The 13,115-nt window shown below is 45.7% G+C and overlaps 1 protein-coding gene across 12 annotated transcripts in view; it reads left to right on the forward strand.

Annotated features, from left to right (window-relative positions):
* The window catches only part of FNTB (farnesyltransferase, CAAX box, subunit beta), an 84,732-nt gene that overhangs the window by 29,862 nt on the left and 41,755 nt on the right, over positions 1–13,115 (forward strand). For all 12 annotated transcript variants that reach the window (XR_003682000.1, XR_003681999.1, XR_003682001.2 and 9 more), the window contains exons 3-4: positions 5,053–5,125; positions 7,324–7,415. Coding sequence is in view for 8 of the 12 variants with exons in the window: in XM_028496005.2 (XP_028351806.1) it covers positions 5,053–5,125; positions 7,324–7,415 (165 nt within the window). In the remaining 4 variants the exon portion in view is untranslated. The remainder of the gene's footprint in view (positions 1–5,052; positions 5,126–7,323; positions 7,416–13,115) is intronic.

A 13,115-nucleotide genomic window follows, 5' to 3' on the forward strand; every position in this document is an offset into this window, starting at 1 on the left:
GCCTGCGCGTCCGGAGCCTGTGCTCCGCAATGGGAGAGGCCGCAACAGAGGGAGGCCCGCATACCACAAAAAAAAAAAAAAAAAAAGAAATACCGAGTCCTCCAGGGAAGTTTAACCCCTGGCTGACAGGTCTCCTGCAGTGTGGCATGTGTGACCACACGAGAGACTGATGGGAAGCACCCCTGAGCCAGAGTGGATGCCGTCTGCAATCTCACCAACCCCTCGTTGTCCTCTGTGCTTGCTCGCATTTTAACTTTCCCTTTGAGGTTTGTCATTCTTTTTAATTGACAGGACACGTACCCAGGGAGAAGTCTCTTTTGGCTAGTCAGAAACTGATGCTACCATTCCTCTATTCTTTCTCTTGTTCATTCGACAGTAAATGTTGAGAGCCTGCTCTGTGCTGGGCCCAGGTGCTGAAGCTAGATGCAAACTCCCTTCATGGGGTTATAGGGTATGCAGTAGGCAGGCAGACCCAACAGGGAATTCCAGTCAATACCTGGTCCCTTTCCCCAGCATTACACTTAGGATCACAAAATTTTATTCACAAGAAACCTTTAATGCTCTCTTGCCTGACATTTTATTTTATTTTATTTTATTTTTTAACATCTTTATTGGAGTATAACTGTTTTACAATGGTGTGTTAGTTTCTGCTTTACAACAAAGTGAATCAGTTATACATATACATATGTTCCCATATCCCCTCCCTCTTGCATCTCCCTCCCACCCTCCCTATCCCACCCCTCTAGGTGGCCACAAAGCACCGAGCTGATCTCCCTGTGCTATGTGGCTGCTTCCCACTAGCTATCTATTTTACATTTGGTAGTGTATATATGTCCATGCCACTCTCTCACTTCGTCACAGCTTACCCTTCCCCCTCCCCTTGCCCGACATTTTAAATGAGGTGGAAAGTGTTCTCTTTATTGGAACAGAGTATTTTCCCTTCTCTCCTCTGTGGCTTAGCATCCCAGGGTATTTGGCATATTCAAATTCCTCTGACTGTTTTTCAGACTGAAAAGAACTGACCTGTAGAAAACCCTCTGTGACTTGATCCTTTCATAGTTAGGAGTCAGGAGTTCTGCATCTAAATTCTGTGCTTGCCCTCACCTGGATTGGGTTTCTCAGCCTCCTCTCACTTCTTGAGTGGGTCCCTGCCTGCCCTGTTAACGGTCTCCTGCGCCCTCCTGGTTTTTCTCGTCCATCACACCTCTGCTGGCCACACTCAGCCTGCACAGCCAGGGCCAGGCTGCGCGGTGTGCTCTCTTCAGCTGTCTGGAGATCTCATTCCGTTCCTCACACCTCTACCTTTCTGCTCTTCCCGTCTTACGAGCCCTAACCACAGTACCCCTGTCGCTGCTTCTGCTAAAGGGTCCTAGCAAGATTGCCAAGAAAAAGCATCGTACAACAGTGCCTTCTGAATGGCTTCATCAAAAGTTTATACCCCTCAGCTTCAGCTGGGCCTTCACTCTGGTTTATCATCCTTCATTCATCTTGTGTAGATTTCTTAACATATTCCCCATGATGGCCAACCCACACTCTCCCAGGTCTTGCCTCCTAATTCCTGAGAAAACGGAGGCTGTCCCACGTTTCCTTGGTTTCCCTCTTCCCCACTTCAGAGTCCTCTGTTTGTCTAACTTCACACTCTCCCATTGTTTCTGTCTCTGAGAATGTAGACTCATTCATCATTTTCAGACTCACCTCTCCTCCTGACGCCCTCACACCTGTCCCTGTGCACACTGAGCCCTGACCCCTGGACCTCCTTGAAAGAGAAATTGAGTCTGGCCGTCTCTTCTTTGTGATCTGGAATCTGCTCTCCTCACTCCCTGAACTCTCTTGAAGGTCACCAGTCACTTTGTAGTTTGTCCTCTTTTTCCTCACTCTTACTGCACTGTTTGCCGCTGTTAAAAACCTCCGTGAAATTCTCTCCTCCTGCTCTGTGAGGCGACACTGCCTTTGTCCCTCCTCTGCTTGTGTACTGCTCTTTACTTCTCTCCTCTGGCTCCTGGTCCTCCAAGCCCTTAAAGGTGGGTCTTCCCTCAGTTCTGCCTTCAGACTTTTCTCTCTGCTCTGTCCTCTACTCTGGCAGCTTCACCTGTCGCTTACTTGCAGATAAATGATTCCCAGTTCGTCTTTGTCACCTGGATCCCTCTCCAGAGTCTCACATGTGTTTCCAGCGATGTGACTGACATCCCCACCTGAATACTCTTCCAGTGCTTTAGAGTCCACCTGTTCACGGTCAGCTTGTCTTGGGCACCGTGCTAGGTGGCGCCCTCAGAACTCTAAGTTCTTACCACCTGGTTGACTCTTAACAGCATCTTACCCTGTCTTCCCACCTCATCTCTCTCCCCACTTAGTGCTTTCATCAGTACAGTTTGTAAACACATATTGAATACCTACTGTGGTCAGATAATTTTTCTAAAGCACAATTCTGGTAATTTTTTCTCAGCTGAAAACCCTCAGGGTTTTCCTTTGCCTATTTTTTTAAATTGAGGTATAACTGACATAACATTATATTCATTTCAGGTGTGCAATGTAATGATTCAATATTTGTATGTATTGCAAAATGGTCACCACAGTAAGTCCAGTTAACATTCAGCACCATATATAGTTATAAATTCTTTTTCTTGTGTTGAGAACTTTTGAGATCCACTCTCCTAGCTACTTTTAAATATGCAGTACAGTATTATTAACTATATCACTGTGCTGTACATTACATTTTCATGACTTATTTATTTTATAACTGGAGGTTTGTACCTTTTGACCCCCTTCACCCATTTCACTGCCCTCCCCCTCCACTTCTCACTTCAGGCAACCACCAGTCTGTTTTCTGTATCCACAAGCTCAGGGCTTTTGTTTGTTTTTTGGTTTTTTGGTGGAACCCTAGAGTGCCACATATGAGTGAGATCGTGCAGTATTTATCTTTTTCTATCTGACATTTCACGTAGCATAATGTCCTCAAGTTCCATCCATGTTGTCGCAAATTCCCTTTGTATGTTAAATTCCTCAGCTGGCATCCCAGATCCCTGTACAGAGGGCCTCAGCTGCCTTCTTGACCATTCCTCTTTCATTCCTAATAGCCAGGCCAAATCCCCGACCTGCACTCTCTCTGCACGCTTTTTACCTGTCTGCATGATATAGTAGCCATTAGCCACTTGCACCTGTTTAAACGTAAATTAATTAAAATTAAATAAAGTTTAAAATTCAGTTGCTCAGTCACACTAGCCACATTTCAGGTGCTCAGTACGCACATGTGGCTCGTGGCTACCTATTGGACAGCACAGACAAAGACACTTCCATCATCACTGGAAGTTCTTTTGGACCGCCCTGGTCGGTTCCTTTTGTTTTTGTTCCTTCTGGCTAAACTGTCCTCCCACCAACTCCTCACCTCCTCTGCCTGTTAAAATATTCTCCTTCTTCCAGGGCCCCTACCTCAAATTCCACCCGTTCACACAACCTTCCCTGATCGTTGTTTTCTGAATGAGATGCCCTCCCCCAAACCCTTTAGAGCCTCTACTATTTTATCTGTTTTCCCTTTATGAAACCTACCCATTTTTCCTCATATTGTAGCCGCTTATGTCCTTATCTCATTTCCAGTACTGAATTAGAAGACTTTTTTTTTTTTTTTTTTTTTTTTTTTTTTTGTGGTACGTGGGCCTCTCACTGTTGTGGCCTCTCCCGTTGCGGAGCACAGGCTCCGGACGCGCAGGCTCAGAGGCCATGGCTCACGGGCCTAGCTGCTCCGCGGCATGTGGGATCCTCCCAGACCGGGGCACGAACCCGTGTCCCCTGCATCGGCAGGCGGACTCGCAACCACTGTGCCACCAGGGAAGCCCTAGAAGACTTTTTGAAGTAAAGACTACTTCTTCTGGGCACAGTACAGTGGGAGTTCAATAAACAGTTGTTGAATTGAATACCTAGGAAAGAGAGTGGTTCTTCTTTCATTTTATTTCTGGAATCAGCAAGCACAGTGAATGTCTTAAATTCTTTACTTTTTTCTTTCCTTCTGTGATCACACAGACCCCTTCTGTAAGACCCAGCGAGAAGTGCAGGCCCTGTCCTCTGCCTGCCTGTGCAGATGGCCATGGCCAGCACAGTCCATCTTAGAGCCAGTGTTGCTGACATCAGGGCCGAGGAGAGCGACTGGCTGCAGAATACAGACATGATCCTCAGGCTAGGGCTGTGGGTCAGCATGTGGGAGGTGGAATTTCAGGGAGGGAATACTAAATGGATGAGTGAGGGGCAGGCAGGGTACAAACCACAGACTTCAGAGAAGACAGAGGCTAACCAAATCAGGGAAGTGGCGAGGCTCAGATTTAAATTGCTTACAGGATGGGGAGCCACAAGGTATCTGTTCTCAGCTAGACCCTGGAGGAACTTTCTGGGTGGTTTGTTGCTGCCTGGCTAAGTGTGCTCACAGTGACATTTCTAGCCCAAAGCTACCAGCCACGAAGGAGAGTTTGTTTTTAACATTTTATTTATTTATTTATTTTTTGGCTGCATGAATTTTTTTTTTTTAACATTTTATTTATTTGTTTTTTGGCTGCGCCGTGTGTTTGTTGCGGCACGCCGGATCTTCGTTGAGGCATGCGGGATCTTTCGTTGCAGTGCACGGGCTCTTTGTTGGGGTCCAGAGGGCGTGGGCTCCACAGTTGGCAGCGTGCAAGGCTGTCTCTCATTGAGGCGCGCGAGCTCGGTAGTTGTGGCACACGTGCTTAGTTGCCCTGCATCATGTGAGATCCTAGCTCCCCGACCAGGGCTCGAACCCATGTCCCCTGTATTGGAAGGCGGATTCTTTACCACTGTGCCACCAGGGAAGCCCCGCCCCAAACATTTGCCAGCGCCATTTCCAGACACGTTAGGTACGTTCAGAGGCTGGCCTCTTTTCTCTGGTTTAGCCTCTCTGGGGAGCTAAAGAAGTTGCTGTTTGCTACTCATTGACTGTGGGGAGATGACCAGAAGGTGTGAGTGAGTGTGTGCACGTGCGCGTACCTGTGTTCTGTAGTGGGGGAAGCCGAGGCTGTTAGAGTAGGTTTACAAAGCTCTTTATCTTTCCAGGCTTATTTTGCAGAGGGAGAAGCACTTCCATTATCTGAAGAGAGGCCTCCGACAGCTGACAGATGCCTATGAGGTAAACACCTTGCCCAGGAGCTTTCTCTATCAAATTATCAGTCAGATCTTTCTCCATTTTTACTGTTTGGGTGTAAAAGACACTACGGGCTTGCCTTGTCGCAGATTCACTCACCGTCGTGTGGCTCTGGTGGGAACTGGTCCGCAGCAGCTCTGCCCCACAGAGCAGGGACTCCTACTTCCGAAAGGACAGAACCCTATCTCTAGTCTCGTCCTCCCTCAGAGCTAGTGGAGGCCCCAGATGGGTGGGGCTTTCACCCCCATCGTGGCTGAGGGGGGTTCACATGGTGTTCTTCTAGACACCCCTTGACCGCTAAAAGGTGGTCTAGATACCTGTTCCTCCCCAGCCCTTGGCCCTGTAAGCTGATCTAATTTCTCTACTGGCCAAAGGACCAGCATATAAGTCCCAGAGAGTAGTCCTGCGGTTTAACACTGTAAAAATGCCCAAACGTGGAGTGGATCTTAAATCAATATATCTTAGAGCCCTAGGGGTCCAGAGAGGGGCTCAGGGGAGGGCAGCGGAGGTGGAGGGGAGGGGTGTTGGGAATAGGGGTGAGTAGCAGCCAGAGGGTAAATGTGAACCAGAGGCCGCCAGTTTCCCTGCCCCACTTTACATAGAGCAGCTCTGCTTTTAATTTGCTTTTATTTGGGGGTTCTACATTTGATTATTTACAGCAGGAATTTGGGCCTATAGACCCAAGCGGGTAGCATAAACGAGAGATACGGGCTTGGTTGGGGGAGGGTGTGCGGGGTGGAACTAAGGCAAAGCAGAGGACCCATGCTTTTACTCTGTTCCTGCCAGTTGCGGCCAAACAGCAGTGCAGACCCAGGGTTGCCAGATCTCTTCTTGTTTTTTCAAATGAAGCCAGAAATTCAGATTTCTCTGTGGGTCTCTCAACACGTAAATGTTACAACCGATTCTAATTAAACAAACAAAGCACTACAGGGAACAAGCAGGACACATCCCTGGGTTACGTTTGGCCTGTGGACTTTCAGTATTCAGTCTTCAACGATTAGGGTCCAGGCAACCCTGATACAATTAATACCATGACAGCTAACAATTCACTGAAGAGTGCGCTAAAAGCTTGCTGTTCATTGTCTCATTTAATCCTCACAGCTACTCCAGGGGGTAGGTAAGTCTTTATTTCTTTATAGATAAGGAAATAGGCATAGCAAGATTAAGTATTTGCCCAAAGGCACATAGCTAGTGAGAGGAGGAGCTGGCACTGAAACCCATAGCAGTGTCTTCTGTCACCACACCAGCTGCCCCCAGGTGGGGAGCTAGCACATTTATGTGCACATTTATGAAGAGGGCAGTTTGGGCCAATGGAAAGAGCACTGGACTGAGAGTCTAGAAACCGGCAGTCTTGTCTTATCTCTGATGTTTACTCTCTGTAATCTGGAAAAAGTTCATCTCTGTGGATCTCATTTATACACTTCGGATTCGTAAAACTGGGGCAGTAATACTGCCTGCCCGCCTAGCCTTGAATGCTTGAATATTTATGGCTTGAGTTAGGATCAAGACCTGCTCACATGTCACCTTTGGAAACCTTTCCCAACTCCCCAGGCAGAGGTAGTCAGTTTCTTCCATGTGCCCATTATAGCGTTTATCCAGGTATATGTATGCATTTGTTTTGTTCTGCCTTGTTCCAGAAAGACACTTGTACTTACATGTCTGTCTAATTGCCCTCTTCCTCTACAGAAAACCACACACATCCTAAACAAAGTATCTTAAGAGTAGGAACTGAATTTTACTTATTACTTTGCCCCCAGAGCTTGGCATGAGGAGATACTTACTGAATGAGTTACTCCAGGAAATCCCTTCCTGAGGTTGTGTATCTTCTCGGGGCTGCACTGAGAAAATAGTAGCACTTAACTTTCTGGCGTGTGAGAAGTCCTCTGCTCGGCTTCTTTGGATGCCTGTCAGGGAAGGACCCATTGGGTTCAGGTTAAACTCCTTTGTCCCATTGTCCTTTTCTCACATATGGTCATTTCAGCTCCTGGCTAAGGCCACCAGGCAAAGTGTCCTTCATTCACTGATTGTTCATAGGTTGTCCTCCTCCTCCTTGCCAGGCTGCCAGGAGGGAGACAGATGTCTCCGTTTTCACACTGAACAGTTGGAGACCCTGCTGCCTTTTCAGCAGGGTCTTGGAATGATTCTGAATAAGGGGTGTGTTTTCTGCCCTGTTCCTTTTGCAGTGTCTGGATGCCAGCCGCCCATGGCTCTGCTACTGGATCCTGCACAGCTTGGAACTCCTAGATGAGCCCATTCCCCAGATGGTGGCGACAGAGTGAGTCTGGCTTTGGGGAACCTGGGGTGTCCTCTGAAATTGTATTTTGACTTTGGGGTTCTTTTTGTTTTGTTTCTGTTTTATTTATTTTGAATGAAAAACACAGAGCACTACAAAGAAACCGTTGCCCTTCTCTTGACCTCCAGTAACTTCCTGAAACTCTTCCGCTTCAGAAGCCCATTGTATGCTCATGGGTAGAATAAGACTTTGAACTCCCAAGAGAAGGATTCTGTTTCTTCTGTGGCCTTTTCTTTTGGCTCTTGCTCTGGTCTTTGAGAAAAGTCTTCGTCTTCAACCCTGGAGAAATGTGATTTTGCCAGAAAGTACAGTATGCATTTGAATAGCTTCTGCGGGGAAACGCGTGGCAACCCAACGGGCAAAAATGCCTTTGCTTTCCGTAAACACCTCCAGAGAAGCCCCTCCTCACCAATGCCTGGGAGGGACAGTATGGCTCTTGATGGCAGTGGATGTGTTACCGTCTTGGTGTACAAATGTCTTGACATCGTTTTCCTAAGCTTCTGATTTATGGTTAAAGATCTAAGCAACTAGGATTCTTCCCGAAGTGCTGGTGCATATGGTGTCCTCAGTGTGGCTTCTCATCCTTAGACGCTCGTCATAGTTTGTATTTTAGAGACGAAACCGATCATCACTCTAGTCTGAGGGGTACCTGAGGTAGCAGAGGGCCGCCAGGAGTTGGATCTAATGCTCCAGTTCTCACTGAGAGAGATCGCGTCCCCTCAGCAGCACCTCGACCTCATCTCGCCCGCTACTGCTCCGGAGGGAGAGAGTCAGAGGGGGGCCCCTCAGCCAGGTTCGTTTGCCCGCAGCACACAGGGGCAGCGGGGCCGGGATGCGTGGAGGCCAGCACATACCCCTCCCTGGCCGCAGTCCCCCTGCCTGGGTCACACTGTCAGGTCAGAAGAACAGAGCCACACATTGTCTCATTCATTCCGTCTTAACAATAACCTCTCATTCTTGCCTTCCTGGGCAGGGTGTCTTGTGATGAATGTGGATAGGGAAGATAATAAAGAATTAGGCCATTAACCCTTGTGATGTGGACGATGCTTTCAGAGGGAGAGGAAAAATATGCATTGTCTTCCATATCACAGAGCTGCTGCAAGCCTAGTTGCTTCTAGTTCTGCATGTAGAGTTGGACACAGTTTCTGCAGTAACAGGAATTTAATTGTCAAAATAAAGGCCTGTGTGTTTTTGAAATACCAGTTGGGGGTTGTGGATTGTTTGGGAAGTTCCCCCCATCCTCCACATACACAGTCAGGATGCTCGCTGGGGGAATGGGAATGGGAAAAGTCATTTGTGAGAGAAGACAAAAGACATGGGAGGATTTTGTGAGTGAAGTGCAGATACCCCCTAAAGGAGCAGTGGTTTGGAGCAGGAAGGATGCCCCCTAGAGGTGGACGTAGACTGGTCTGAAGTGGGAAGGTGGTGATAAGGGGCTTCCTGACGTGGAAAAACTCGGGTCAGCATCGATTTTGAGTTTTGTCCAGGTTGTATACTTGGTGTTTTATATGTAAGGCTTTTCTGAGGGAATAAGTGTCAGAGCAGCTTTTGTGGCAACATCAGATAGGAAGAGAGGACCCCCTTAGAGGGCTTTTCACACTGAACGATTGGAGGCAACCTAAATATCAACAGTCAGGGATGGTATAAGTGTAAAGTTTAGGTAAAGTACCTATGTCACGGTACATACAATGAAATACTATGCAGCCACGTAAAAATTTAAAAGTTAACAGGTGTTAAATAGACTTATTGTGATGATCATTTCCCAGTATATACAAATATCAAATCATAATGTTGTCAAATCATCTGAACCTAATATAATGTTACATCTCAATTATACCTCAATTACAAATTTATATATACATAACTGTGTATATTTGTATATAAAAATGTATTTATATAGAAAGATATTTAAATGAAAAAAGGTAAAGATTCATTTTTTATAGATTAAAAATAAAGGTGGTTCTATGCATAGAAAAAAACAAGGATATATACACACATGGTAGTAGTTATTTGTGCAGATGGTGGGGTTGAAGGTGATTTTTTTCTTTTCTTTTTTAAGCTGATTTGCATTTTCTAAAATTTCTGCAATGAAACTATTGTTTTGTAATTAAAAGAATGTTTTAAAACTAAAAAGCTGATTTGTCCTGATTGCAAGAACCACTTGATAGTTAATGACCAAAATTTTCTGTTTCACAGCCAACTTAAAAGCTTTACCTATGGTTCTTCTGAGCATTGATTTAACAGACTTCTAAAGAATTACTTAGACTTCCCAATAACGTACTTTGTTCTGTGCCTAGCAGGCAGTTAATTCTAGGTGCAGATAATATTTGTAATGAACCGAGCCTAGTAGCTCTGGCTTATAAGGGAATAAACTATTTTTAGTAAGAAACAGAACTCTTAATGACTTCTATAAAAATATGGGGATTTTTTTAAAAAAAAGACTACCTGATTTTGGATATTGCCTTTTTATTTATTTTGCACAGGGAAAAGAAATGCTTTGAAAATGTGATTAGGTTTTTTTTGGTTTCCTTCTTCTTTATACAAATATTAAGGTGACCTAGAGGTTGAGTTTAGCTCTAGAGTTTAATTATTTTTCTGCTGTCCTCTCTTCCCCCTCCCCAGCCTAGTGTGCAACACACTCACTCATACACACACCCCCCCAAGTTTCTCTCTCTTTCCTATTTTGTTCACTGTTGTACGTTTGTTCTGGGAACAATATGACAAGCTGAGTTCCCTCTAGTGGACAAAACCACTTTTGTCAGCTACTGTGACTGCTGACCAAAGCTAGCAAGGCCAGGCTTTTACTGCTGGTATCAGACCTTTCAAGAATAATATATTCATAGGTAGGAATTTAGTGTGCCTCTCTTAAGAGATTGTATCCACAAATTTATACATGTGTTTACCTAAAATAAATTAATATTTTGGAAGCAGACTAAGTGCATTTGCTTTGTTAATGATTTTGGAACTAAAGGAAGCATCTTTTTTTTTTTTTTTTTTTTTTGCGGTACACGGGCCTCTCACTGTTGTGGTCTCTCCCGTTGCGGAGCACAGGCTCCGGACGCGCAGGCTCAGCGGCCATGGCTCACGGGCCCAGCCGCTCCACGGCATGTGGGATCCTCCCGGACCGGGGCACGAACCCGCGCTCCCTGCATCGGCAGGCGGACTCTCAACCACTGCGCCACCAGGGAAGCCCAGGAAGCATCTTTTAATGAGAATTCCATGCGTTGTTATTGAATGCTACGTTAATGAAACACAGAGCAAAATGAAAACCACAGGGAAACTACTGTACTGTTATGTCTTCTAGCTTCTGTAAGACCTGAAAAGTATCTTTAAGTTAAAATTGTTTTAGGACTTTTCCACTTGTAAAGTTTTTCTAAAGATTAAATTTAAATTTTCATGTGTCAGTGTTTTATTATTTCCCTTTTGAAAGGTTATTAGTTGCTTGTCCCCTGGATAGCTCTTGAAATATCTTTCCTTTTAAATTTAATTTGTTTCCTTATCTTTCAATGAAGATACCTTACATGGTCATTTGTCTTCTGGGCATTTTTTGGCCAGGTGTTGCTGGTATCTAGTAGGTGGAGGTTGGGGAAGCTGCTAAATATCCTCCACAGGACAGTCCCCACAACCAAGAATTATCCAGTCCAGAATGTCAGTACTGCCACGGTGGAGAAACCCTGCTCTAAAATAACCAACTTTAGACTTGACCACACTTCCAAAACAGCAGCACACCGGGCATCGCCTCTTGATGAAATCAGATAACCTGTCGTCCTCCCCAGGGCGACACTGGCCTCCTGGAATCAACAGGAGAGCCTGCCTGTCTTTCCCCTGTTCATTGCTCTCCTCTGCCAGGGAAGGAGTTTTCCTCTCCCTTGTATCAGCTGAAGCTTGTCTTACAGTATGAAAATCGGAAGACTGAGCATAGATGTCTTAGCCTGATGTCAAGTCATTCATCCTGCCTTCGCCTCTGCTCCTAAGTCCTCTGCTCAAGGGTGACTGTGCCTATTTCCAAAGCTATCATCTTTCTAACTTATCCTAGGCCTTAAGTCTATCTGTGGTAACCTGTCTGGTGCTGAAGTTTTTCTTAAATCTGACCTAAATTCTTCCTGCTGCAGACTAGCTTCAGTTTTTGTTTCTTTACTAGAAAGTTTGCATAATTACCCTTTGTATACTTGAGGTATTTTGCTGAGTAGCTTCCACACTGTGGTTTTCTCTAATGGTAAGCCTTTTAATCACTTACTTTTATACTTAGCCATTTTTACAACTCTATTGTGAAATTCCTTTGAGTTGGAAAATGGAGGCTTGAGCCAGATATAGTTTTGACCAATACTGTGTTTATGATGCTTTGAAAAAGCATTTTCTGTATTGTTTACAGGTCATGGACCCTAACCTCTGGTCCTTTTTCTGCTATGTTCCTAGTTATTTCTCATATTTATATGCTTTATATGCTTCATCCCCTACTCCTGCCATCTCTATTACTTGCTACTTACACCTGTTTCACTTGTTTTATTCTTATTGGCTTCTGATTTGTTTTATATTATTCTGGACTTTCACTCCTTGGAGGGTTTCCCTGCTCATTATGTATTATTTGCTTATATACTATGCATGCTTTTGAGTCCTCCATCCACACTGGTGACACTGATGTCCAGAATCAACCACTTTAAGGCAGTCCTCAACCATCCCCTAAAAGTCCAAGTAAATCATCAATAATCTTGCTTTGAACTTAAGCCTCTTACAGGTTTTACACACTTTTTAATAGTTGGATGATAAAGCAGTGGTGTCGGGGGCTTCCCTGGTGGCGCAGTGGTTGAGAATCCGCCTGCCGATGCAGGGGACGCGGGTTCGTGCCCCGGCCCGGGAAGATCCCACATGACGCGGAGCGGCTGGGCCCGTGAGCCATGGCCGCTGAGCCTGCGCGTCCGGAGCCTGTGCTCCGCAACGGGAGACGCCACAACAGTGAGAGGCCCGCGTACCACACACACACAAAAAAAAAAACAAGCAGTGGTGTCCAATAGAACTTAACAAGGTAATGGAAATATTCTATATTTTATCGCAGCCACTAGCCACATGTAGCTATTGAGCAGTTGCAATGTGGCTTGTGTGACTGAGGAGCTTAATTTTAAATTGAAATTTTAAATTGAAATTTAAAAAGCCTCACGTGGCTAGTGGCTACCTCTTGGACAGTGCAGATATATCACATTGCTACCCAAAACGTGGTCCCCAGACCAGCAGCATTGCCATCACATGGGAGCTTTCTAGAAATGCAGAATCTCGGGTCCCTTGAGTTCTACTGAATTAGATCTGCAGTTTGACGAGATCCTCAGGTGACTTCCACGCACACTCGAGTTTGAAAAGCACTGATACTTGGCTGTACATTGGAGTCACATGGGGAATTTTTAAAACTATTGCCACTTGGGCCCACCCTCAGCGACTCTGATTTAATTGGTATTAGGTGTGGCCTGGGCTTGGGATTTTTTTTTTTTTTTTAAACATCCCCAAAGTGGGCTTCCCTGGTGGCACAGTGGTTGAGAGTCCACCTGCCGATGCAGGGGACACGGGTTCGTGCCCCGGTCCGGGAAGATCCCACATGCCGCGGAGCGGCTGCGCCCGTGAGCCATGGCCGCTGAGCCTGTGCGTCCGGAGCCTGTGCTCCGCAACGGGAGAGGCCACAACAGTGAGAGGCCT

Source organism: Physeter macrocephalus, chromosome 11, assembly GCF_002837175.3.
Source record: "Physeter macrocephalus isolate SW-GA chromosome 11, ASM283717v5, whole genome shotgun sequence".
Classification (NCBI taxonomy): Eukaryota; Metazoa; Chordata; class Mammalia; order Artiodactyla; family Physeteridae; genus Physeter; species Physeter macrocephalus.